Consider the following 27643-nt stretch of genomic DNA (forward strand, 5'->3'; position numbering starts at 1 on the left):
TCAAGCCACATTCTGTTCACCCACATCCTTCCAAGCAGTTATTTGGAAGGTTTGAGGAGACTGTCTCTTCTCCATTTTCTAATGGCCCAACCTTGGGGACAGCTGCATGCAGATGGCATGCAAATACTCTTGACCATTACTGACACTATCAGTATTCCCGAACTATGCCTTTGTGTTAGGACGGAGGGGCTTGCAAATACACCCCTCATCCTGTAAATTAACTTGCCATCACTAGCTAAAGAAAAAGAGGAAAGAAAGAAAAGGAAATGGTAAACTTATATTCCAAAACTAAATTATAACCTGTCTCATCATCCACCCCTTTCTGGTCTAATGAGTCTTTTGGAATCATAAACAACAACAAAAAAATTGTCCCACTGAATACTCTTAACACAGGGTCAGCTAGTAATGACCGTCAACAGATCCCTGTGACTTTTAATGAACAGAAGTATATATTTTGAAATAATGTGTATGACCATAATGGTCCATAAAAATATTCTTTAGAATAACACAAATATATTGTCCTGTGGGTGCACATCTTCAACACTAATATACCAAAGGAGTAAGAGGCAATATGAGTCCCTATGTGAGCCTGTTCTTTGCAGGGAGTAAGTAACAACAATAATTTAGTGGGATTTCATGAAGCATAATAGGGCACACTGGACAACACCAAAAGAAAGTCATACTGAGTTCTTCAAACAGATACTTATTGCCTCTTATTTAGAAACAGACGTCCAAACTAAATTCTTCAATAATGCTGCCAAGGGTTGTAGGATAAGAGTGGGATATGAGAGAAATCAACATGTTTAGAAACTCAAAATTCTGATACATTCTTGGGGAAAAAAAATCATTCCAGAAAACATAGGGAAAGCAAAACTATTATTCTCCCCCCATTCATAGCACTAATCAACATCCTCAATAACTACATGTATTACTGTGCAGAAAAGCTAAGAGTCTGATATCTTGTCAACTAAAGAGTTCAAGGAAGAATTTGTTTCTGTTTAATTTTTTTGACCATCTTTTGAGCCATATTTTATGAGTATATTCATGAGCAGTAGAGTCTCAGGGTTTTGGTAAAGGAAACCTGGGCTCTGATGACACTCTCTGGGTGCATCAGATAGATACCTAAGCAGAGCCTAAAAGATATGGAAAGGTAAGATCTTCTCAAAGTGAAGCAATTCTCATGTTCTTATGATCACCTGCATAATGTCTATTGAAATAATGATGCCTTACATCCCAGAATTGACAATCTATGGCCTGTGGGCCAAATTTGGCCATAATCTGTGTTTATAAGTAAAGTTTATTTTTTTTTGGGAAAACAGCCACATCCATTTCCTTACTGTTGTTTATGGCTGCTTTTATGCTGAAAGGGTGGGATTAAGTAGTTGTGACAGAAATTGTCTGGTCCTCAAAATCTTAAGTATTTACTGTCTGGCGCTTTAGAGAATGTTTGCTAGTCCCTACCCTACATGACATGAGAATTTATTCTTTGATTTAAGCGTGGTAGAGTTTCAAAAAATTTTTTTTAGTTTCACACAAGAGCCATGATTGAAGAAAATACAGATACTTTTTAAAAGCCAAATTCAGTTTGTTATTATATCAGAAGCTAAAAAATAAAAGAAGCATATAGGCATCGTTCTTCTGATCATGCGATTCAATACATCTCATACAGCAGAATAGACAGGCCATTGATATTACGCTTGGGCAATGATTTCCAAGTTTTCTTATAGGAAACATGACAAAGGACACTTTAGTAAGTGACCAGGAAGCACCTAGGCAGCCCATTTATTAAACACCTTCAGTAGCTCTTAAAGACACAGGAAAACAAGGATATCCATAGTTTTCATTTTCATTTCCTTGAATGTTTAGCTTTATCTTGCATTAATGAACACTGAAAAGGTTTATATTTACATTTTTGATTGAGGGTAAGATGCAATGAGGAAATTTAATCAAAGCAACTTAAGGGTCTAATTAATGCAATCAGCATTAGGTCGTGCAAGTATTGTCATTGAATGCCATCGTGTAAAGCTGGTGATAGTGATTTGGGCGGCTGGAATATCTGCCCCTCTGTTATCAAGAGAAAACCAAGAGGGGAAAGACAGACACTGAATGCCAAGTCCAAAGTTGGAGTCTTCTTTCCATGTTGAGCTTTTCTTATGAGTTAATTAACAATCCTATCAAAACTATCTTAGTTGAGTAAAATTCTTAATGCAGTACATATGGTCAAAGTCCCAAAAGTTTCATTTCTGGACAATGCTGTGTCAGAATAATATTATAATGGATGGTGGAGTTGTATTATGTCTGACTTGCCAGTGGAAATGAATGTTGAGGTAAATTATTATTTTCTAACATTAAGGACATCAAGAAGTACAGTAATTTGTTAAACACAATCCTAATAGTCTGAAAGAGAATTCATAAACACAGCGGAACACTGTTTTTTACTTCTCAATGGTACTGTGCTTGTTATTTCTTGAGTGTTTCTAGGACATCAGCCACCATAGTACTTAGTCAAACTCAACTGTATTTTATTTTGATCTCATCCAATAATACAGCTGTGTAACTTTACATATACAGGTGGCGCTATTGGTAAAGAACCTGCCTGCCAATGCAGGAGAACTAAGAGATGCTGCTTTGGTTCCTGGGTTGGGAAGATCCCCTGGAGGAGGAAATGGCAACCCACTCTGATATTTTTGCCTGGAAAATCCCATGGACAGAAAAGCCTGGCAGGCTATAGTCCATGGGGTCACAAAGAGGCAGACATGACTAAAGGGACTTAATACAACAACATACTTTTACATAGTCATGAAAATTAGAACCAGTCAGTGGACTTAAATTATATGGAGGCCAAGAAAATATTTCACTCAAAATGTAATCTCCACACTATACTCTAGCACTATAAGGTTACTGATCTAATAGGCTGTGTCACAGGCAACAATACCACTTTGACACCGATAAAGAGTCTTGGTGAATTTTAAAGTATCTGAAATCTTTTTCATGTATGTGAAACATGTCTGCACTTAGAATATGATGGGGTTTTATTAGTTTTATGTTTATTTTGGGGGAAGGGAGCCATACATGTTATGTAATTCCTGTGGATTTGGAACAACTTTCTACTGCCATCAAATTGGTGTGTGTGTGTGTGTGTTCATTTTAAGGTCAGCTTCTTGGCATATATCTTAAATGTAGCATGTCTGAAGCTCGATTATGTTAAAGTGTCCCATTATATGAAAATATCTGCTAAACTTTGAAATTTGTATTTCTAAAACATTGGAGATGCAAATATTTAAATATCCTTAATTATGCACCAGCTCATTACTGATAATTCTACCTAAATATAACCAAACATCAAGTGTTTCCAAAATTTCTCTGGCATGATAGCTGAAAGATTATTGAATTTTAAGCAAATGAATATTTGACTAATGAATTCCTAAGGTGAAAGAGTATAACTAATTGCTTTCTAGAGGTGAATAAACTTGGAAATTAGCACTCAGTAAATGTCCCACAAATGTACAACAGTGCCCTTTGATCACACATCCCATTCCTTCACACGATGGCTTCAATGCTCAGTCCCACTCACCATTGTAGTTTCTGCTATTGACCCAAAGCTGTTGATAAATATGTTGCAGGTAACATTTACAGGAGGTCCTGCAAGTTGAACAATAAATAGAAAATTTGACAGGTTGTGTTCATGGCATAATCAATTCATGTTTTTCTCTTGCCAGTGGCATTGTAGCACTTACCATGGTGGTTTCTGTGACTGATCCAAAACTGTTGATAAAAATATTGCAAGTAACGTTTACTGGAGGACCTGCAGAATGCAATAAAAATGTTGCAATAGACATTGAAGCAAAAATACAGCTCCATCAACATCTGTGCAAATGACTAGAGATGTAAACAAAATTAAAATGATGGTGATATTGCAAAAAAAAAAAAAAAGAGAGAGAGAGAGAAAGTTTTACCCAGAGAGGTTCACAGTAATAACATTCCCACTAGCGTTTCAAATAATGACAGTTAAGCAATGATAACTTACCCTGAAGAGGTTTGGACTTGGAAAATATAAGCTGAAGACTGTTAAATGGAATTCATTGTCAATAGTTGTGATCAAAATTGCCTTTTGGATGAGTGGCTTTCTTTGACCTTAGGCTCATCAACCTTGTAGATGTCAACAGCAGGTACACATGATGATGGAATAGCCTGGCACATGAGTTCAAATGGAGCTACATTTTGAATGGTGGATGGGTCAGGAATATCCACCTCCTTTTGTGGAATACCCTTTAAATCAATGGGTCTAGTTTGATTCTCATGATACCTCTGAATTTACCCCATTCCTTCTTTATACCCTGTGACTGCCTAATGGGAAATGATGTACAGAAATACAAAACCAAAGAAAATTAGCTCACCATATGCAAGACAGCAAAAGAGAGACAGATGTATAGAACAGTCTTTTGGACTCTGGGAGAGGGCGAGGGCAGGATGATATGGGAAAATGGCATTGAAATATGTAAATTATCACATGTGAAGCGAATCGCCAGTCCAGGTTTGATGCATGAGACAGGGTGCTCGGGGCTGGTGCACTGGGATGACCCAGAGGGATGGGATGGGGAGGGAGGTGGGAGTGGGGTTCAGGATGTGGAACACCCATGGCTGATTCATGTCAATGTATGGCAAAACCAATACAATATTGTAAAATAAAAAAATAAATTTTAAAAAAAGAAAGAAACCCAGCAGTGTCAGTTAATGTCCAGATTGTTACATCAATAAATATAGTATAAAGCAAGGTTTAGTTTGCCTGGTGACTCAGACAGTAAAGAATCTGCCTGCAATGCAGGAGACACAGGAGACGTGGGTTTGATCCCTGGGTTATGAAGATCCCTGGAGAAGGGAATGACTACCCACTCCAGTATTCTTGCCTGGAAAATTCCATGGAGGTTTATTAATCCTAGATGTGCTTTGAACAAAGAGCATGCTTTTTCCTCCAGAGACACAGGGGACAACTCTCTTTTCCTCTTGCCCTTTGTTTCTCCTCCAAGCAAGCACTGACCAGCCTCACCCTGTTTGGCTTCAGAGATCGGGTAAAATCAGGCATGTCCAAAGGGTACAGCGACAAACTCTTTGCCTCTGACAGTAGATGAACCACTTCCCACTGACTTCCAGTTTCATGTTATGCTGCAGTGTACTTATTGCCCTCCGGTGGTTCCCACATAATACTTTCTAAGATACAAAATGGTTCATGTTGCCATGAACCATCTATTCGCTCATTGCTTTCTCCTGTGGAAATTTGTTTCCACTTAACAAAGGCTCAGTATCCTGGTCCAAGCGACACCCCAGTTGACTCTCTTCACAACAAGCAGGTAGGATCTGAATGAGGAGGAGTTTGGCTTGGCACCTCCTTCAAAGGCTGGTAGTAAAACACAGCTGCAGCAATGCTTGAGTGCCATGTTTTGACTTCTCAAGTCCATGTTGAGTTCTCAAAATGAAAAAAAGAAAAGGTCTCAACAGCTAATGTAAATTTTCAGGCAAGGAAACTTTTGGTAAAAGAAGAAACAAGGAATTTGGATAAAAGAGATGTAGTAAGCTGTTTTTCTTTTTAATATAACTAACTTCTCTGCTTTTAATGAAAAAGTGTTTTTTTTTAAAGTGTTTTTGGGCATCAGATCATAAACATCACCATATTACCAAAACATTTCTCAGCCTACATCTTTGAAATATTCCACGTCTTTTTAGTTTATCCCCTTGTTATTCATCATCTGCCAAGATGACTTATTTTCCATGGGCACTTCCTACTCTGCTTTATTTTGTTTTTCTATTTAGGTTACTCAAAAAAAGAAAAAAAAATAGAAAAAAAGAGTCTCTTTCTTGTCTGTAGAACTTTATTCTATAACAAATATATTTTTAGGCTAGTAAGAGATAAAGTAGACAAGGTAGAGTCAAGTCATGAGAAATTGTGTGTCTTTACTTTCTTTCCTCTCTTCACAACAAGATATTTCCTTTTAGATGGTCCAATTCAGGGTGGAAAATGTTCATGAATTTTTATATATGAGATAGAAAATGAATAATGTGGGAAAAGAAACAGGAAAGAGAGAAACATCATCTTAACAGGAGGAATTTGAAAATCCAAATGTAGGTTTTCTTGTACTGTAGATTATCTGATTGTCTGGCCTCCCCAACTGGCTTGGAACCAATTAGAAGGCTGGGCCATACCATCATACATCTGTTTTTATCCTTCCCGGTACATGGCAGTGTGAGTATACTGCTAGAATTCAAAATATTTTTTAAGTTACCACATATTGATACACTGTACTGAGCACATTTTAAAAATTGTCTGTTTTAATCCTCGGAAAAGAGGAATTGTTTTAGTGCTCCAATAAATATTTTCAGATGAGGAAACTGGGGGTTAGAAAAATTAAGTAACTTGATTAAAGTCATACCACAGTAATTAAAGAAGCTGAGACTCAAGGTCTCATTATTCTGATTCCAAAATCCTAAATTTTCAACCACTTTGCTGCACTAGATTCATTGCATAATATCCTCTGACCTGCAAACCATGTTATTTTTCATTGGTTTGTACACTTCTGGGATAATTTGATCCTTTACATCTGATCATTTCAGTCTTGGACACTGCCTTAAGAATCATTTGCATTTCGATATAAAACCTTGGAAATGAAAAAAGAAGTAATTTTCACATGCATGTATTAATAAGGAGCTCACATCTTACTGTGTGCCAATAAGTGCCTTATTTCATTCTTCAATAATTACATGCTACCATGTCTCCCATTCCCATTCCCAGCAAAATGCTGGGCTGGATGAAGCACAAGCTGGAATCAAGATTGCAGGGAGAAATATCAATAACCTCAGATACACAGATGACACCACCCTGATGGCAGAAAGCGAAGAGGAACTAAAGAGCCTCTTGATGAAAGTGAAAGGGAAGATTGAAAAAGCTGGCTTAAAACTCAACATTCAAAAAACTAAGATCATGGCATCCAGTCCCATCACTCCATGGCAAATAGATGGAAAAACAATGGAAACAGTGAGAGAGTTTATTTTCTTGGGCTCCAAAATCATCGCAGATGGTGATTGCAGCCATGAAATTAAAAGACACTTGCTCCTTGGAAGAAAAGTTATGACCAACCTAGGCATCATGTTAAAAAGCAGAGACATTACTTTGTGTGGACATTACTAGCGTCCATCTAGTCAAAGCTATGGATTTTCCAGTAGTCATATATGGATGTGAGAGTTGGACTATAAAGAAAGCTAGCACTGAAGAATTGATGCTTTTGAACTGTGGTGTTGGATAAGACTCTTGAGAGTCCCCTGGACTGCAAGGAGATCAAACCAGTCAGTCCTAAAGGAAACCTGTCCTGAATATTCATTGGAAGTACTGGTGCTGAAGCTGAAACTCCAATCCTTTGGCCACCTGATGCAAAGAACTGACTCATTAGAAAAGACCCTGATGCTGGGAAAGACTGAAGGCAAGAGGAGAAGGGGACGACAGAGGATGAGATGGTTGGATGGCATCACCAACTCAATGGACATGAGTTTGAGCAAGCTCTGGGAGTTGGTGATGCACAGGGAAGCCTGGCATGCTGCAGTCAGTGGGGTTGCAAAGAGTCAGACACAACTGAGCGACTGAACTGAACTGAATGTCTCCCATTTTATAGATGAGGAAACTGAGGCACAAAAGAAATTCATTAATTTTCCCAAGGTCACAGAGTTTGTAAGAGGCAGAAACTGCCTAACTTTAGGGACACCTTTTTTAACTAGAGGGATAAAATGCCTGAGGCCAATAAAATCACCCTGAGGATAGAAGTTACCTGAATATGGGACAATGTCTGCAAGTTCTTTGGGTTGAATAATAGAATTGTTTTTCACTGTTAAGAGTTATCCTGACATGTGCGAACACAACCTCCCATCTGTGTTTTAGCCCAATAATTTACTAAGGTGTTCTAATTAACAGTAACACATTCTTCAATGTGATCACCAGCAAATGAATGTGTTCTATAAACTGCAGAAAGAGTTGACACTAGTTAAACTCATCTAATTGGTTTATCAGCAAAGATACTCCAATGAGAATTTGATGAGAATTTGACTGGGAAGAAGAATTATATAGACATCTAATCACTCATATCACTCTTCTCTCCTTCCTTCCTCCCTCCTGCCCTCAACAGAACCAAAAGTTGGCTATCTTAAAAGATCAACAAACTTTACAAACTTCCTCTAATGGGATAAATCTCAGTTGCCCGTGATGTATAATCCTTTTACTGTGCAGTTGAATTTGTTTTAATACTATTTTGTTGTAGATTTTTGCATCTATATCCACAAAGGTTATTTGTCCTTAATTTTATTTTCCTGTGATGTATTTATCTGTCTTTGGTGTCAAAGTAATTTTGGCCTCATAGAATGAGTTAGGAGGTATTCTTTTCTCTTTTATTTCTTGGAAGAGTTTGAGAAGGATTGGTGTTATTTCTTCCTTATGTGTTGTAAGAATTCACCAGTGAAGCCATCTGGTCCTAAACTTTGTTGGAAGGTTTTTGATTTTTCAGTAGATTTATTTACTTGTTATAGGTCCAAGATTTTTCTATTTCATCTTGAGTCAGTTTAGGTAAATTATATATTTCTAGGTATTTGTCCATTTTATCTCAGTCAGTTCAGTTCAGTTGCTCAGTTGTGTCCAACTCATTGCGACCCCATGGACTACAGCATGCCAGGCGTCCCTGTCCATCACCAACTCCCGGAGCTTACTCAAACTCATGTCCATCGAGTCGGTGATGCCATCCAACCATCTCATCCTCTGTTGTCCCCTTCTCCTCCCGCCTTCAATCTTTCCCAGCATCAGGGTCTTTTCCAGTGAGTCAGTTCTTCTCATCAGGTGGCTAAAGTATTGGAGTTTCAGCTTCAGCATCAGTCCTTCCAATGAATATTCAGGACAGATTTCCTTTAGGATAGACTGGTTTGATCTCCTTGTGGTCCAAGTGATTCTCAAAAAGAGTCTTCTCCAACACCACAGTTCAAAAGCATCAATTCTTTGGTGCTCGGCTTTCTTTATAGTCCAACTCTCACATCCATACATGACCACTGGGAAAACCATAGCTTTGACTAGACGAACCTTTGTTGGCAAAGTAATGTCTGTGCTTTAATATGCTGTCTACGTTGATCATAGCTTTTCTTCCAAGGACCAAACATCATTTAATTTCATGGCTGCAGTCACAGTCTGCAGTGATTTTGAAGCCTAAAAATATAAAGTCTCTCACAGTTTCCATTGTTTTCACGTCTGTTTGCCATGAATGGATGGGACCAGAAGCTGTGATCTTAATTTTCAGAATGTTGAGTTTTATTTAGGTTATCTAATTTGTTTACAATCTTCTTTTATAATTCTTTTTACCTCTGCAAGGTCAGTAGTAATGCCCCACTTGCATTTCTGATTTTAGTTATTTGAATCTTCTTTTTTTCTTTGTCAGTCTAGGTAAAGGTTTGTAATTTTTGTTGATCTTTTAAAAGAGCCAGATTTTGGTTGTATTGCTTCTCTAATTGCTTTTCTATTTTTTTCTCTACTTTGATCTTTATTATTTATTTCCTCTGCTAGCTTTGGGTTTAGTTTGCTCTTCTTTCTCTAGTTCCTCAAGATGTAATATTACATTATTGATTTGGGGCCTTTCTTTTCTTTCTCTAGTTCCTCAAGATGTAATATTACGTTATTGATTTGGGGCCTTTCTTCTTTTTAACTGTAGGCATTTACCTTAAAATTTTCCCTCTGAACACTATCAGTGCATTCCATAAGTTTTGGTATGTTGCAGTTTTGTTTTCACTCTTTAATTTCCCTTGTGATTTTTTCTATAACCTGTTAGTTGTATAAGAGTGTGTTATTTTCCAAATATTTGTGAATTTTCTGAGTTTCCTGTTCTTAAAATTTTTTAAAAATTCTTGTGGCTGTGCCATGCAGCATGTAGGATCTGAGGTCCCTGACCATTATTGAACCCATACCCCGTACAGTGAAAGTATGGAATCTTAACCACTGGGCCACCAGGGAAGTCCCTGGTTTTCCTTTTATTATTGATTTTTAGCTTCATTTGACTATATTTGGAAAAGATATTTTTATAATTTTAATCTTTTAAATTTTATTAATATTTATTTTGTAACCCAATATGTGGTCTATCCTAGAGAATGTTGCATGTACACTTGAGAAGACTGTGTATTCTCCTGTTGTTGGATGGTGTATTCTTTATATGTTTGTTAGGTCTGGTTTGTTTATAGTGTTGTTCATATCCTATATATCCATACTGATCTCTGTATTGATGTTCTATCTATTACTGAAATGGTATATTAAAGTTTCCAACTATTACTATAAAAGTGTTTTTTCTATCAATTTTATCAAGGTTTACTGCATTATTTTGGGATTCTGTTGTTTGGTGCATGTGTTTCCAGGATTGTAATATCATCTTGATGATCTGAATCTTTTATCAATGTATATTGTCATTCTTTGTCTCTTTTAAGAGATTTTGACTTATGTTAGCATAAGTCCTCCACTCTCTTTTGGTTACTATTTGCATCGAATATCTTTTTCCATCCTTTCACAGTCTACTTATGTCTTTGGATCTAAAGTGAGTCTCTTATAGACAGCATATAATTGGATCATAGTTTGTTTTATACAGTCTTCCTATCTCTATCCTTTGTGTGAAAGAGTTTAGTGCATTTACATGTAATTACTTATATAAGGAATGACTTCTGCCATTTGATATTTAATCTCTATATTTTACAGCATTTTTTGTTTTTCCCTTTGTCTATTGCCATCCTCTTTTGTATTTAGTTGATTTTTTCTTTTAATAAACCATTTTGATTCTCTTTTATTTCAAAGAGATATACTTTTTAGATAGTTTCTTTGTGGTTACTGTGGGGATTGCATTTAACATCCTAAATTTATAACAATCTAGTTTGAATTGATACCAATTTAACTTCTATAACACAAAACTCTACTCTTATACAGTTACATCCTCCTCCTTTTAGGTTTTTCTTGTCACAAATAGTATCTTTATTTATTATACATCCAATAACATAGAACTTTCTTTGTTAGGCTTCAAGTTACTGTCCAGCATCCTTGCATTTCAACCTGAAAGACTCCCTTTATCATTTCCTATAGGGTAAGTCTAGTTCTAATGAACTCTCTCAGCTTTTGATTATCTCTGAATGTCTTAATTTATCTTTCATTGGTGAAAGATAGTTTTCCTGGATATAAATTTTTAGCTATATTTTTTTTTAATTTCAGCATTTTAAATATATCATCCCTTGTAGTCTGGCTTCCCAGGCTTCTTCTGAGGGATTGGTAATGATTTTATTGTACATCCCATGTGAGTAATGATTTGGGTTTTTTCTTGTTGTTTTAAAAATTCTCTCATTGTCTTTGGCTTTCAGTAGTTTGATTGTAAAGTTTCTCAGTGTGAATCTCTTTGGGTTTTCCTACTTGACATTCATTGAAGATTGCGGGTTTGTAGATTTCTATCTTTCATCAAATTTGAGAAGCCATTATTTCTTCAAATAGTCTATTCAGATATTCAAAGATTCTTCCTACCCCTCTCTCACTCTCAGAATGTGTGTGTTGGTCTGTTGGGGTTCCATTGGTCCTTTAGATTCTGTTTGGTTTTCTTTATTCTTTTTCTTTTACGTCCCTCAAACTCAATAACTCACTTACCCCATCGTCACATTCACAGATTCTTTCTTCTGCCTATTCAAATATACTGTTAAATTCCTTTGGTCAATTTTCCATTTCTCTTTTTTCACATTTCAGCTCCATAACTTCTTTTTGGTTCCTTCTTATAATTTGTAGCTCTTTATTGATATTTTCATTTTATTCATATACCAACCTCCTGATTTCCTTTTATTATTTGTCCTTGTTTTCCTTTAGATCTTCAAGCATATTTAAGACAGTTGCTTTACAGAATTTATCTAGTAAGTCCAGTGTCTGAACTTCCTCAGGGATGATTATTGTCCATTTATTTTTTACCTTCAAATGGGACATATTTTCCTGTTTTTTTTTTGTATGCTTTGTGATTTTTGTTGATAACTAGACATTTGACTTTTATAACTGGTAACTCAAGGGGAGAAGAGGAAAGTAGATTCTCCCACTTTGCCAGAGGTTTCTGGATGCTTTTGATGTTTTTGTTGAAAGCAATTGTAAACCATCCATTTGGTGACTTTCTAACACTATTTTTGCAAAGACTATGTTTCTTAACTTTTGTGTGGCCATTATAGTCTGTTTCTCAGCTTTACTCTACTAGGGTTTTCATGGAAATTTTCTTAAACACTGAGGGCTAAAAAAAAATCAAACAAATAATCAAACAAAAAATACCTCTCCCAGTTTTTATTTATTGTCTGTATTCTGGGGGCACTCCTTTGATACTTAGACAGTCTTGAACTGAATCTAGCGATCAGCCCAAGGTGAACTCTTAGGATCTGCTCAGATCCTTTCTGAGTATTCATCTTGCCCTGAGAATGCCTGTGGCTTTTTAAATTCTCCTGCATGCATGGCTGATTTTGAATTTCCTGATTTCCCTAAGAAACTTCTCAGCTTTCGCTCTCAGGCCTTTAAATGGTCTATTGTATGTTTCAACTATAATCTTTTACTCCAGGCATCTGAACGTTTTTAGTATTTCTTGCAGTGTGTTTGATCAATATCTACTGCTTTTCTATCCCGAATTATACTGGATTAGGTGGAACAAAAATGAGCACTGTTATAGGCTGAGTTGTGTTCCTTCAAAATTTATATGTTGAAGTGCTAACCACCAGTACCTCAGAATGTATGTGTATTTGGAGTGAAGGTCTTTAAAGAGGTAATTAAGGGTAAATGAGGTCATGAAGGTAGTTCCTAATCTGACATGAATGAGGTCCTTAAGAGGAGAAAAGAGATATCAGAGATGTGTGCATAGAGGAAAAGCCATACAAGGACACAGTGAGGATGTAGCAATCTGCAAGCCAGGGAGAGAGTCCTTGGGAGAAACCAATACTGCTATCACATAGATCTTGGATTTCTAGCCTAAAAAATTGTGAGAAAGTCCATTTCTATTGTTTAGGTTACCTAGCCTATGTTATTTTGTTATGAAAGTCCTAGCAAACTAATACAAGCTCTTTGCATATGTCCTTCTGGTAGCACACAGACAGGTTAGAATAGACAGACAGAATAATTTGTGAATAATGTTTGCTTGTTTACTTTGCCGTCTCCAGAATGAGGGACCAGGGTTTCACACTGGAAATGTAGGTTGCCATTGATTCAAAAACAAAATCACTGCTGGGGAGGGGATGGGACAAAGATAAATAAAGACACCACAAAACTTTCCTGCCGTTTTCAAGTGAGCTTTTCCTTGATTCAGTAGTTTCTTGCTTGCTATATACTTATGACTATTTTCCAGAATCCTAACAAAATGAGCTCTGACAGTTTTCACTTACTTTTGACGCTTCTGTGGGGGAACAAGAGCTTGGAGCTACCTGCTCTGCTGTTTTGCTGATGTCAACTTTTTCCTCCCCCAAACTGTAACACATTCATGTGAATCACGGTGCTTCTAAAGGAGAACAAAGTATGTGTTGTTGTTTCCCAACTTTATTTGAACATAGGAGACTTTATGTTTTTTGTGAAATAGATCATCCTTTGAAAAAAATTGAAGTATAGTTGATTTCCAATGTTGTGTCAGTTTCTGGTGTACAGCAAAGTGATTCAGTTATATATATATACACACTGTTTTTCATGTTCTTTTCCATGATGGCTTGTCACAGGATAGTTAATGTAGTTCCCTGTGCTATCTATAGTCGCATCTTGTTGTTTATCCATTCTCTGTATGATGGTTTGCATCTGCTTGTCCCAAACTTCTAATCCAACCCTCCTCCACCCTTATTCCTCTGGTAAGCACAAGTCTGTTCTCTATGTAGATAAGCCATCCCATTCATGGAGCACATTTCGAAGATGACACGTATTCTTCAAAACATCTTTCAAAAATGTTGACCTACAGTAATTTATTTATTAATTCAATTAACAAATTCTTATTGAACAATAAATATATTAGATAATAATAATAAGACTAAAGACAATTGTAGAGATTTTATCAAACCCTGTGATCCTACAAGAAGAGAATGTTGTACTGGGGGCTGCAGCTTCAGTGCCTGGGATGAGGAAGTAATGGAAGAGGAACAAAGAATCAATAAAGATCAGCTTAATCTTTTCCAGGTATTTGCCTAATACTCTCAATTTATGTAATGGTCCTGTAGTCTAGGAGTGTGATTCAGGGATGCAAGTCACAAACTCTGCTTGTAATCAGATTTTATAAATGTATTAATTTCTAGATGAGTTCTCTTAAAAACTCAGTGAGCTAAATGACAGGTCAGCAGCGTTTTTTGTGTGTGTGTGAAGGGCCAGATGGTAAACATTTTAGGCTTTGTGGGCCACAAGGTCTCTGTTGCAATTACTCAGTTCTGTCTTTGTAGTGAAAGTAGCCATAAAGAGTGTGTAAACAAATGAATGTGGCTGTGTTACTGTAAAACTCTATTCATAAAGCAGGTGGTGGACTAGATTTGGCTAAGTTTGCTCCAGTACTTGGGCCACCTCACATGAAGAGCCAACTCATTGGAAAAGATCCTGATATTGACAAAGATTGAGGGTAAGAGGAGATGGAGGTGGGAGAACATGAGATGGTTGGATGGCATCACTGAGTCAATGGACATGAGTCTGAGCAAACTCTGGGAGAGAGTGGAGGACAGGAAAGCCTGGTGTGCTGCAGTCCATGGGGTCACAAAGAATCAGACACGACTTAGCAACTGAGCAACAACAAGTTTGCTGGGCCTCCCTCTGAACTTTTAGAGTCGGAGATTAGGAGCAACAGAAATTGTCCTGGAATTCCATAATCTTTCCATACCTGTAAGTGAGGACTGGCCATGGACATAGAGCATCATAGGGACTGTCTGTAGAACTATTTATGTGAGTAAATAGTTTTATATCATGCTTTGTGGCATGAATGAATAAAACCACTTTAGCAGAAAGGATGTATGGGAAATGGTATTCTTTGGGTCAGCTGCACTCTAGCGGTCCCAGATGAAAACCATCAATTTCCAGTCAGACCACTGCATTGTCACAAGAGCTAGGAGGCAGTATGGAAGAAAAGTGAGGCCAGGACAGATCACGTGGATAACAAATATTTAACTCAGCAATTATATTTAATATGACTCAGACTTGCTCATAAAAATGAATCAATGAAAAGAGCACTCTGTATCCTGCATATTTAAAACCTGGAACTGATTTTTATAACTTCTACCATGGTAATGAAAGGTTTATCTATTATTCATAGTGACTATATTAAATAAGATTATATATATTCATATTGAACAAAGCTTTCTAAATTAACAATAAATACTGTTTTTAAAGCTTTGTGATGGATTCTATTTAAAAATAATCACCAGAGACACATATTGTGTGATGTCACTTATTTGTAAACTCTAAAAAAGCCAAATTCATAGAAACAAATTAGAGTGGTGGTTACCAGAGGCTGGAGGAGGGGAAATAGGGAGGTGTTGGTCAAAGGATACACATAGGTATAAGATGAGTAAGTTCTAGGGATCTAAGGTACAGCTTTAGTGCTGGTGGCTATAGTTAACAATACTGTATTATATACTTGAAAGTGCTAAGTGAGTAAATATTAAATGTTCTCACTTTAAAAAAGAAATTGTAATTATGTGATATAATAGAGGCATTAGCTAATACTACATGGTAATAATTTTGCAATATATAAGTGTATAGCTCAACACATTGTACACCCTAAATTTACACAGTATTATATGTCAATTTTATCTCAATAAAGCTTGAAAAAATTTAAATGAGGGCCACAGCATATGTAAAAAATAAGAACTAGGGAACAGTAGAGGATCTCTGTAACACCAAAACAACTAGTCACTATTCATTAGTTTTGCCTCAGTTATGTTATTTTCCAACATCATTTTAGGGCAAAAGACTTGAGAGCCAGCATTCTTTCAGTTCTGAGATGAAAATATTATTTTTTCTCTCTTGTCACAAATAGACAAGAATAACATTTTGATTTTGCATTTTATTCCTTTTAAATAATTTAATGTGTCCTCAAGTATCACAGTTGACTTAGTGTGGGGCCCCTGGATGGGAATGCAGTAATAACTCTATGTGCTTGATATCTATAGAAATTAAATTTCTTTTGGAATAAGAAGATTTTTATCTAGCAGAAAGAGTCTCATCATTAGCTCAGTTGATAAAGGGAGGAAATAAAGCACATAAAGAAATCAAGAAGATGTATAGTTAACAGTCAGAGACTTGTTTGAACATAGGGAAGCAGTGTTTCTTATGACAGCTTCCTGTGTTGTATGGTGCTTTGATGCCCATGAAAGAGAGAGTCTTGGAGGATGAGAGAGTTGCAAAGGAAGGGAATGGCTTTTCATGGTGGTACTCCCTTTGTGAGGGGTAATTTGTGGCATCTAATTCAAACAATGGAGAAAGATTTTTTTTTTTAATGTCATGACATTAATTAGAAATGGCCACACAAACTAACTCATTGCATTTTTAAAATCTTCTTGAAAATTCATCACTAATAAATGATATACTATTGATTCTTCTGCCCAACACATGGTCAGAATGATTTTATCAGTTTCACTACATTCAGTTTTGTTGCTGACATCCAGGTCTGTACTGATTCCCACAGCCTGATGAGATAGCCTAGCAAACCATTTGCTTTGGACCAGCCTTGTTGAGAAAAGGTTAGAACTGTCAGACAAAGCAATTAATTAGCAACTAAGGTAGCTTGAATATAGAGAAGCAAATGGCAGATCCTGTGAATCCTTCCCGCTAATGGCTACCAGTTGTCAACTGCTCTCACACAAGGATGAGTGAATGGACCTATGTGCACATAGCTCAGATCCATGTCAGAGGGCTTTGAGAAGGCTGACAAGTTTCTGTCTTTGCATACTGGGGATTTCTCCATGATTAAAAAAGAAGGAATAAGACAGGAACCGATATATGAAGTATGGTAACTACCAGTCTGTCTTGTTTTTGCCACTAGCTTTGCTTATTATCACCTGTGAACTTTAAACAGAGTATAGATACTCTCTGGGTTTGTTAATTCTGTAAAATGGGAATAATGGTGTTTACTTTGATGTTAATTATGAGAAGTAGTAGTGATGTAAGGAAAGCCCACAATAGTTGTTAAATAAATTGTCGCTTGCTTCCAGGAATTATGCATAAGCATTCTTTGCATCTGGACAACTAAACAGCACTATAGACTTAGGGTCATTCCTGCTAGCTTCCTTATTTAAGATAGGGGTTTTCAACCTAAGGACTATTGGCATTTGGGGACAGATCATTCTCTGTTGTGGGAGTTTGTCCTGTGCATTGTAGGATGATGAGCAGCATCTTGGGTCTCTAGTCACTAGATACCAGCAGCACCCCACCTCCCACAGCCCCTGCCATGACAATCGAAAACATGTCCAGATATTGCCAAGTGCCCCCCTCCCTGGGAGGGGGACAAAATTACTCCTGGTTGAGAACTACTAAATTATAAAAGTCAGATAAAAATGCAGGATTAGTGGAAAGGCTACTTAACAAGGATTATGTTATATAACAATGAAAGGAGCTTCAGAGTATTCTGTTGCATAGCCAAACAAATGCTAGGGACATACTATATTTTTGGTCATATGACAGTCATCTTTCTCATGTGTTTCAACCAAGAATGTGGATTTTAAAAAATCTTTAAACATACTTTGGATGAATACATGGCAGTATTATGGAACTTGTACTCCTTTGTTGGGTGTGTTCATCAAGAAATTAAATTTGGTGCCTCTCTGAAGGCATTTGCTAAATTCTGTGCATTTCCATCTTATACCTCTTCATTCCCTCACTCTATCAGCAACCATTTATTGAGTATCCATTATATGCTGGTCTTGTACTAATTATCCTTTACATTTAGATGGTGAATTGTGGGACAAAATATAAGAAAATTGGGCATTAAGGACAAGTCAGAAACAATTTGCTGAAAAGCCCTTGAGTCATTCTGCAAGAAATGTCAGATGAAACAAAAAGTGTGTGATCAACCAAGCATCACAGAGGGCATTTTTGTTAAGCCTCTTTCTAATACAAGTGAACTGCTGCTTTTTTGTTCTTTGCAGGATCATAGTGACCTTAAAGTGAGCAGTTTATGTTCTGGGAGATTTAGGGCACTTTGCTTGTGGTGACAACGTTCATTTTCTATTTTAAAGATCTCAGATACTAAGTGGAAACCTTCATGTTGGGAATAATTTGTAAGTGTAATCTACATATATTTCTATTTATGCTATAAGTAAAATGTCATCAGATGGAGAATTGCTGGAAAACGCAAGATTCATGCTATCTTGGGACTAGGGGTAGATAATAAATAAATGCCCATTTAGCCTTAGAAGAAGACAATTTTAAATGCCATTTGGAATTAGTTTTGAAATGAGGAGATCTGAGAATTTCTCATGAACCCAAATGATATTTCCTTTCATTTTAGGAAGTAACAAAAATAGAATTAAAGAGGACTTTCTCTCGTTAATTGAATCCTCTACTACTTTGCAAAATGAATAGCAAGTTCATCAACTTGTTAGGGCCTGACAAATTGAAAATAGATTTGTTTTGCATTAGTTAATTTTTGAAGAAGGAAGTATGCTGTGTTTGAGGTTATGATAATGAAATTGGTGGGTGTAATTTATGCATATATATGTTCACATGTTCAAATCTTCTTATTCTACAATTAATACCTACTCAGTGAATTTTCCCATGATTCTCCACACTTGAATATCATTTCTTGGAACTTCCAGAGCTCCATAACCCTTACCATATTGTAATATAGTCAATTTTTTTTCACGCTTGTCTAATTCCTTCTAGTATGCTCTAGACAGAGTATGATTCAAATCTGATACACTGTAATGTTTCTCAAGGCACTTGTATAGTACTCAGCACATAGTAGGCATTCAGTAAATTCTCAGTGAATGCTGTTGAGCAGAATATAAGCCTTTTTGTATAAGTAGATGCCAGTGGCATGCCAAGAAATCTGCATTCCCATTCCATTTCAGAGCTACTTTCAACACAAGGCATTTTAACCCCATCAGTTGGCCTCCATCCTTTCAGCTTCAAAGGGGAGTTCATTCAAAAAGTCTTTCATTTAAATCAATAATTTCATCTCAGCCTGTGAAATCAAAAGTGAATTTTGTTTCCTCTCTTTCCAAAGCACTCAACAAAATGAGAAAATTATGACAAAAACATCACAGTCACCAACAAGCAGCAGTACAACATGGCCCTTTGAAACTGCTACTGAGCTGCCATGTTTGAGGTTGGGGGAGGGAAACTCCTTGACTGTTGCCCTCCCTCCTGACATCCCTCACCAGTACAGCATGGAATAATGGGAAAAAAATCATAAACTTCAGAGCTGGAACTGGATTTAAAACCTGGCTCTGCTTTTTACTACTTGTGTAACTCTCTGTAGGCTATTTAATCATTCTGGGCCCTAGCTTCCTCATCTATAAAAGAAAAAATCTTTGCCTGAATCACAGACTTGTTGGGAGGACTGAATCTGATACTGCGTGTGAAATGCCACCTTCTTCTTTCCTTTTTCCATCTTCTTCCCCTACCAAGGAAGGGTCTTCCTCTTAAACCTTGAGATTTTCCCCTTTATTTAACAATCAGATGTACTTTTCTCAAGCACCGTCTCTCTGCTTTACATTTTATTGTGCTCACTCCTACTCACTGTGTTAAGAAAAATACCTGGATTTGAAATAATCTCTAGCAAAAAAAGAGAGCTCTTCTTTTTGGAGATGGAGTATATTACTGAATCTTACAATCATGAGTGTAGGGGAAAATTGTGCTTTAAGAAAAAACTGTGGATTGTCTATAGTATACCCCTTCCTCTCATCTGATTCTCATTCTCTGGGAGCTATTTTATAACTCTTTAAATTGTATAACTGATAGCAATGGGAAATACTGCTTGCCATGTGCTGTCCCAAAGAAGTTCAAGAGACTGCCCTCCTCCACTGTGAAAGCGTCTGGTTTTTGCCTCTGTTTGCACATTTAGGCCAATATTCTTCATCTATAAATGTGTCTGTTTCTTAGGTTTTTATTTTGAACTGGTTATGCCATCTGTCTGGTTCCCTCATTGATTAATGAGTTAAAGAAAATCTTTAACACGTATTCATTTTATATCAGCATAAGAGTTATGATTTTATCTTTTTTTTTTTGAAAATCATCTTTTTATGTGAATTTTTAGAAACATTATCACCCTTTGGAATTGTTAGACTCAGAGCCAGGCTGTGGAAACTTAAAGACCAAAATCCTGTTCAAGGCCATGATGATGCCAGGCAACCCAGCACTTCCTGTTCCACAGTCAAAAGAGATCTTGGAACACCATGTCTGCCAAGGAATAGTACCTAAGCTCTCCCATCCCTCCTCTCTTCATCTGTGGCTTCCACAAATGGGAACTTGTTTCCTTATTAGGCATTCTGCACCACTTCTCGGAGGTAGGAAGGTCACCATTGTACTGGGAGGAAACAGAAGTTTTCTATGTCAGCAAGATATCTAAAAATAGAAACCAGAGTTCCTGACATGCACTCTTCTCTACTAACAACTGGGACAGCCGCTTCCCTACTGCAGAGGGAAGCCCTGAAATCATGGTGCTTGTTGTCTGTCTGTGTGCTCATATTTGACTGATGGGCCCTTTGCATTTATGTAGCAGAAGCTTCCATCTCTCTTATCTCATGCTATACTGGCCAGCTTTGTAACCCAGTTTAATTAAAATGATGTTTATTGGACTTTTTCTGTATATTGGGTGCTTACTTAGTTTGGGTTACCCTGGAATCAGGGATTTGGGTAAAAGTAGTTTATAAAGGAGGTAAATAATGCACCATCTGGGATGTGGGGAAGAGATTTAGAATCGGGAAGGAAACCAAGGAAAGGTGCTTTAGTGAATCCATTATCTCCCAAAGGCACATGAAGTTTTATCCCATAAGTAGCTCTGGCAGACACACTCTTCTAAGCTATTCTGTATCAACACCCATCAGTCATTAGATGGGAATATTCTCAGGGGCATTAATTCATCTTCACTTCTGGCTGGTCACAAGGGTGGGCAAAGTGGCTTAGGTGAGAGAAAGCCCTCAAGCAAAGAAATTGAAGTGGTGGAGATGGAAAGTCAGACAGTACAGTGGTATGGGAAGGGGTTGGGGATATAGGTTGGGTGCCAACGGTGGTGTTGGGAATACCAACATGTACATGATCCTTGAATTCAATAAGCTCACAATCTGTCATGGCAGAAAGACATGAATCAGACTAATTATGATGTAACATGATAATGTCTAACATGTTAAGAAACTGTAGCAGAGGAGGCAATGAATTGTACAGGGAAGAAGGAGAAAGAAGAAGAAAGATTCTTTGTAGGGATGCTGATGAATTTCTTATACAAAGGAAGACAGAGATATGGCTCTATGTTATAAAAAGTACGTATCACAAGGAAAGTGTAATCAGCCATTGAAAGTTTTACCTGTGTTATTGATCTTTGTATTGCATATCTTCCTTGAAATTCAAAGATCCTCAAATTTTGCTGTTAGAGATTTTTTTAAGTTGTGGGGAACTTTCCTGTATCTGGATTTTAATATCATATATTTCCACCTCCATCTCAGTGTGACAGGATTTCTGATACTGAGCTGAGAAGAGCTGTCCCTCCGAGAGTCAAGAAGCTAAGTGGCTTCCTTGCATTTAGCACAGCTGAGTTTATGCTTAAAGTGAAAAATGCCTTTTTCCTACAAGATGCCAACACTTATGGGCTCATGACAATGGGCTGCATCATCCCCTTGGGACCTCAAGAGGCTAACAATTTGAAGACATGGGAGTTTGAATGGGGGTACAAACAGAATGGGGTTTGTACTCATAATCCTTTCACACTAGAGACAGGATTTGTTGAGGCTTCTAAAAAGGTTCTAATTTGGTGTGTTGTACCAAACACAGTAGAGCAGTTTTGTAGCAAAGAAAGTCACTTGATGAGAAATGGCCCCATTTTCAAACTCTCAGGGAAGGAAGAGAGCATGTCCCTCAAGTTAAAAGGCAAGAACCTTTCTAAGAGAGTCTCCTTTTCTTTTTTATAAATTTATTTTTAATTGGAGGTAAATTACAATGTTCTGTTGCTTCCTGTTGCTATACAACAACATGATCAGTCACAGTTATATATACATCCCATCCCTCATGAGCCTCCCTCCCTTCCCTCCATCCACCCTTCTAGATCTTCTTTCTGAGGTTTAGCCTGAGTCAACACACACCTCCCTATAAATGTTCCCTTCCAGGCAGATGTGCTGTGTATTTCCAAGCACAGACAATGGTAGCCTGCCTAGACCACCACAAGGAAGAGTGTGGTGGATAAGTGTGAAGGCTCCAGCCCCAAATAGCCTGGATTTGACTGGCTTCTCTGCCTCTCACAGCTGTGCCAGATGTAAGGATTCTGAGCATCAGTGTGTAGATTTAGAAGAAAGGAATTGATAACTGTGGTACTTAGCAATTTTGTCGGGAATAAATGAGATCTTGCATGTAACACACTTAACATTTGCTTGGCACATCATAATGCATGCCGTTGTCTCTGTAAACCCCACCTACACTTACTTGTTTCCTACCTTTTCCTTATACTTGAGCCATGAACTCCATTTACTTAGAACTCCTAGTTTCCATGACATCATTCCCTATGTAGCTGCAGGTTTATACAGACAAGAATTGGCTTATGTTGCTCAGACTTGTTTTCAGTGTGCAATTTCATTTGCTCCACAAGACATCACATTGCTAGAAGACTGGGGTTGTCTGATACTGCTTTCAGCAAGTTCCCAAAGCCCCTGTAAATTAGGCACAAAACTTTGTGGTTCATTTGTAGCTTGCTACAGAGTAAACTTGACTTTGTACATAAGCACTAAGTACTCCTTCTGTTTGAGAAACAACCATTTACATTGTTTCAGGTAAGAGTCTCAATTCTTTAACACTGCTATCCTAGCAAGTAAGCAGAACTCAGAACATTCCCTCCTCTCTTCCTTGGCAGGCTTGGACTCCTCATATATGTTGGAAAGCCTTCTCCAAATCATAAAGAGAATCAACTTGCAAGCTTCTGGTCTCAGACTTAGCATTTTCTCCCACTACGCCCAAACGACTGAGATTATTAAATGAAAACATTCCTAGAGCCCAGATAGTAAACTGCACTAGGAAGCAGACTATAGGACTAGAGAAGAATGCCAGATGGAAGACATGCTTTTGGTATGTCATAGTCAGCATTTTCCTGAAATATATTTAAATGCCTTACACATTTGTACTGAAAGGAGACATAAATGATTACAAAATGCCATTAGTCAGAGACAGAATCACAGAATGTGTAACCCATCAAGGTAGCAGTTACTGTATCCCATCTCCTTTGCTCAGCCACTAACTGCCTCCCCCATTCCCCCTCAAATGATCTACAAGCTGGTTCCAATACATTCTAAGCAGAAAGCTGTTGGGTGATTGGAGAGGAATCAGCTTTTCTCATTCATTTAATTATTCATCAAACATTTATGGAGGATTAATAATGTGCTTGAATCTGAGGATGCGAATTTGAATAATAAACAGATTCTGAAGCAAAATGTTCAAAGGCTGTTGCAGGCCTCCAGACTTGTAGCTCCTAGCATAGCTCTGTAATTAAGAAACAGATATAAGGCTAACTCATGAACTTAGTGTACAATAGACAAATCTTCTAGGCCTTTACCACTGGTAACTGGATGGACTCCTGCCAGATGGCCTGGAATTGAAAGCTAGCTCTGCACCCTTATTACCCATATAATCATGAGCAAACACATCAGCTCTTTTTTACCAGTTTCTTTATCTCTAAAGCAGAGATAATAATAACATGGATGTACTTCTCTGTAAAGTTATTGGGAGGATTAAATGAATTAATATGCAAAGTACTTAGAAGAATGCTTAACACATGGTAAGGACTCAAATAATATATAAATAATGTTATCAATATTAATGTTTTCTGAGCTGCTACAGTTAAAATGGTACAAAGTATATGGATGGATGTAGTGAAGTGTTGGTCAAGAAGGAAGATGATGAATAACTTCAACCCTGAGCCCCTTTACTTCCCCTCATCTTCTGTTTAAGTATTGCATCTGATACCTTCTGTCTTCATCTTCTGAATCTTACATTTAAAATACATTAAAACATTCTTCCTACTCAAGAAGCTTACTGAGAAGTACATTTTCATAGAAAACTCTATTTTATGATGTATTTAAATTTTACAAGTGTTTCCTGAATGTCTGGGTGGCTGTCCTGATGGTAAAGAAGGCCATCAAGACAAAGCACCAAGGGCCTAGCGCTTGTTTTCAGCTTCACGCTGACTATACTCAGGACTAGCCAGCCCAGCTGGTGGTGGTGGCCCATCTATGCCAGATGACAGAGCACTGCTTCACCAAGAAAAGAGGCCATTTTAATATTAAAAGCAAAAACAAAACAAAAAACTCCCTTCCCTCGAACTTTGTGAATTAATATCTAATCTCCCTTCTTCTGTCTGGCATTAGTCTTTTAAATGAGAAATCTACACACACACTTCCTCCCACTTTCTCTGGTCTCATTCACTCTATAACCAGCTATAATCTGGGCTTTGGGCTCACTGCTCTAGATATATCACCCTCACTAAGGTTAAAAATGCCCCACTGACCAAATCCAGTTGCCCGTTTCGTTTCCTCTTTCTGTTCAGCATTCCTGCTGCACTTGGCAGGTTTGATTTCCTTATCCAAAAGCTTTCTCTTTCCTTGACATCAATGACTACATCTTTTCCTGATTCTCTTCCAGATGTTCTGACCATGTATTCATATTTCTTGTCCAGTCCTTCTTTTGCCCCCATGCCATCAATGTTCATGTTCATGGAAGTCTCATCCTTACTCCTCTCTTCATTCTATGCATTTGCACTGAGTGATCTGAATTAATACTATCATTATCTGATGACTCCATTCCTGCATTGATAGCCTCAACATCTGTTTTTAGTTCCAGATTAACATTTTCAACAGCAGATTAGACACATGAATTTGTGGCGGTCATCTGAAAAACATGCTCAAAACTGAACTCATTATCTTCCTCAGCATTTTCCTCCTTTAACATCTCCTCTTTGAGCAAACGAGAGCATCATCTGCTCAGTTGCCTAACTTGGAACCTGGAGTCAAACAATACTCTTCCTCTTGTACCCTCTATATCCTTTTTAATGCATTTTGACTTCCATTTATCTTGTTAATTAGCTTCCCTGGTGGCTCAGATGGTAAAGTGTCTGCTTCAATGTGGGAGACCTGGGTTCGATCCCTGGGTCGGGAAGATCCCCTGGAGAAGGAAATGGCAACCCACTCCAGTACTCTTGCCTGGAAAATCCCATGGACAGAGAAACCTGGAGGGCTACAGTCATGGGGTTGTAAAGAGACAGACATGACTGAGTGACTTCACTTTCACTTTATCCTGTTAATTTAGCCTCTCCTTTCCAATCCCACAGCTGAAGCCTGAACTTTCATCATTTCTCTCTTGTGAATGATTGTCATGATACACTGATCCACCATCTTTCTAGTATATCCTTCTAAAGGCATCTTGAATTATCTTCGTAGAATCTAATCTACATCTAATCATACCCCTTCTCTGCTTAAAAATCTTGCTGTGCCTTCCTGTTACCTACAGTTAGATCTGAATGCCTTAATAATCAACTTGACCCTCTAGCTCTAACTAGCTTTATTCTCTAGCCTCATTTTTTATGACTTCCCTCCTTTTACTTTCTTTGGGTATAGTCATGTTTTGTTATCCCCCAAACTAGCCAAATTCTTTCCAGACATGAGAGTTCCCTGCCTGAAGTTCCCTTTTCCATTCCTTGAATGCCTACTCATCTCTCAAGACCCAATTAAAACATCACCTTTTATATGAAGCCTAGAACTACTTTTTCTCATCTGTAGAATGAGCTCTTACATGTAAAGGGCTCCAGAGAAATATAAACATTATCATTAGTGGAAGCTACCTTAGTTGGGCTTCCCAGATTTTATAAAGATTTTTGGTTCATTGATACGTAATCTGGGACAATCCCATAGCTTGAGAACCACTTTTCAATTTTTGATGAGAATGGCAGATGAGGCCCAAAAGGAGAATTCTTTAGAAGAATCAACCACAAGCTCACTGGTTGGAAGGAATTAAATGCTATAACCATGATGCCAGTAAATCTGGCATCGCGTTGTTGTTGTTCAGTCGCTGAGTTGTTTCCAACTCTTAGCGACCCCATGGAATGCAGCATGCCAAACTCCTCTGTCCTCCACTATCTCCTGAAGTTTGCTCAAACTCATTTCCATTGAATCAGTGATATTATCTAACCATCTCATCCTCTGCCGCCTCCGTGTCTTCTTGCCCTCAATCTTTCCCAGCATCAGGGTCTTTTCTAATAAGTCGGCTCTTCGGATCAGGTGGCCAGAGTATTGGAGCTTCAGCTTCAGCATCGATCCTTACAGTGAATACACAGGGTTGATTTCCTTTAGGATCCACCAGTTTGACCTCCTTGCTGTCCAAGGGACTCTCAAGAGTCTTCAGCACCACAGTTCCAAAGCATCAATTCTTTGGCACTCAGCCTTCTTTATGGTCCAACTCTCAAATCCCTACATGACTACTGGAAAAACTATAGCTTTGACTGTACAGACCTTTGTTGGCAAAGAGATGTCTCTTCTTTTTAATGTGCTATCTAGGTTTGTCTTGGCTTTGCTTCCAAGGAGCAGGTGTCTTTTAATTTCATGGCTGCAGTCACTGTCCACAGTGATTTTGGAGCCCAAGAAAATAAAGTCTGTCACTGTTTACACTTTTTCCTCATCTAGTTGCCATGAAGTGATGGGACTGGATGCCATTCTCTTAGTTTTTTGAATGCTAAGTTTTAAGCCAGCTTTTTTCACTCTCCTTTTTCACCCTCATCAAGCTGCATTACTTTAGCAGTTAGAAATTAACAATTGGTTATATTGATTTTACTTACTAAACATTTCAAGCACTGAAGAGGAGAGTTGCCTCTGGCCAGTGGATTCTATTTGGGTAACCTTAATACCACCCTACATCCCTATTCAATATTGGTTATAGAAAATAAAGCTTTTTATACATGGGATGTTGGTCCTGGAATAGTGGTAAAGTAGAAGGGATTGGATAGAAAGGCTGGGGATAAGAATGCTGGTACACAGTAACAATTCTTAATTCTCCTTTACTTGATACCTAGTACAATGCCATGTGCACAGTAAATGCTTGATACGTATCTATATGTGAATGAATCCATTCATTCAGGATTAAACATTTGTTAAGCTCCTACAAAGACAGGAAATACACGAAACCCTGCAACTTCGAAGATAAATTAGATTCATTCTATAATATAGAAAAGGGGGGACATCTGTGTTAAAAAATACATTCAATAAAGTATTGCAGGTCAAGAATGAGCGTCATTGTCATCATTACCTAAATGATGACTTATATTCTTCTCCATGTTAGGCTTTATGTATCTGGAGAGCTAGTGTTGATCTAAATCCTATCTGGCAATAAGATAACCACCACCACCACCCCCCCACCCCACCCCCCACCCCCACCCCCCGCTAAATAGCAAGAATA

The 27643-nt window shown here is 37.6% G+C and overlaps 1 protein-coding gene across 1 annotated transcript in view; it reads right to left on the minus strand.

Annotated features, from left to right (window-relative positions):
• The window catches only part of GLRA2 (glycine receptor alpha 2), a 207022-nt gene that overhangs the window by 160781 nt on the left and 18598 nt on the right, over positions 1-27643 (minus strand). Inside the window, exon 3 of the mRNA XM_018044055.1 lies at positions 3738-3805. Coding sequence (XP_017899544.1) covers positions 3738-3805 — 68 coding nt within the window. The remainder of the gene's footprint in view (positions 1-3737; positions 3806-27643) is intronic.

Source organism: Capra hircus (genome assembly GCF_001704415.2).
Source record: "Capra hircus breed San Clemente chromosome X unlocalized genomic scaffold, ASM170441v1, whole genome shotgun sequence".
Taxonomy (NCBI): domain Eukaryota; kingdom Metazoa; phylum Chordata; class Mammalia; order Artiodactyla; family Bovidae; genus Capra; species Capra hircus.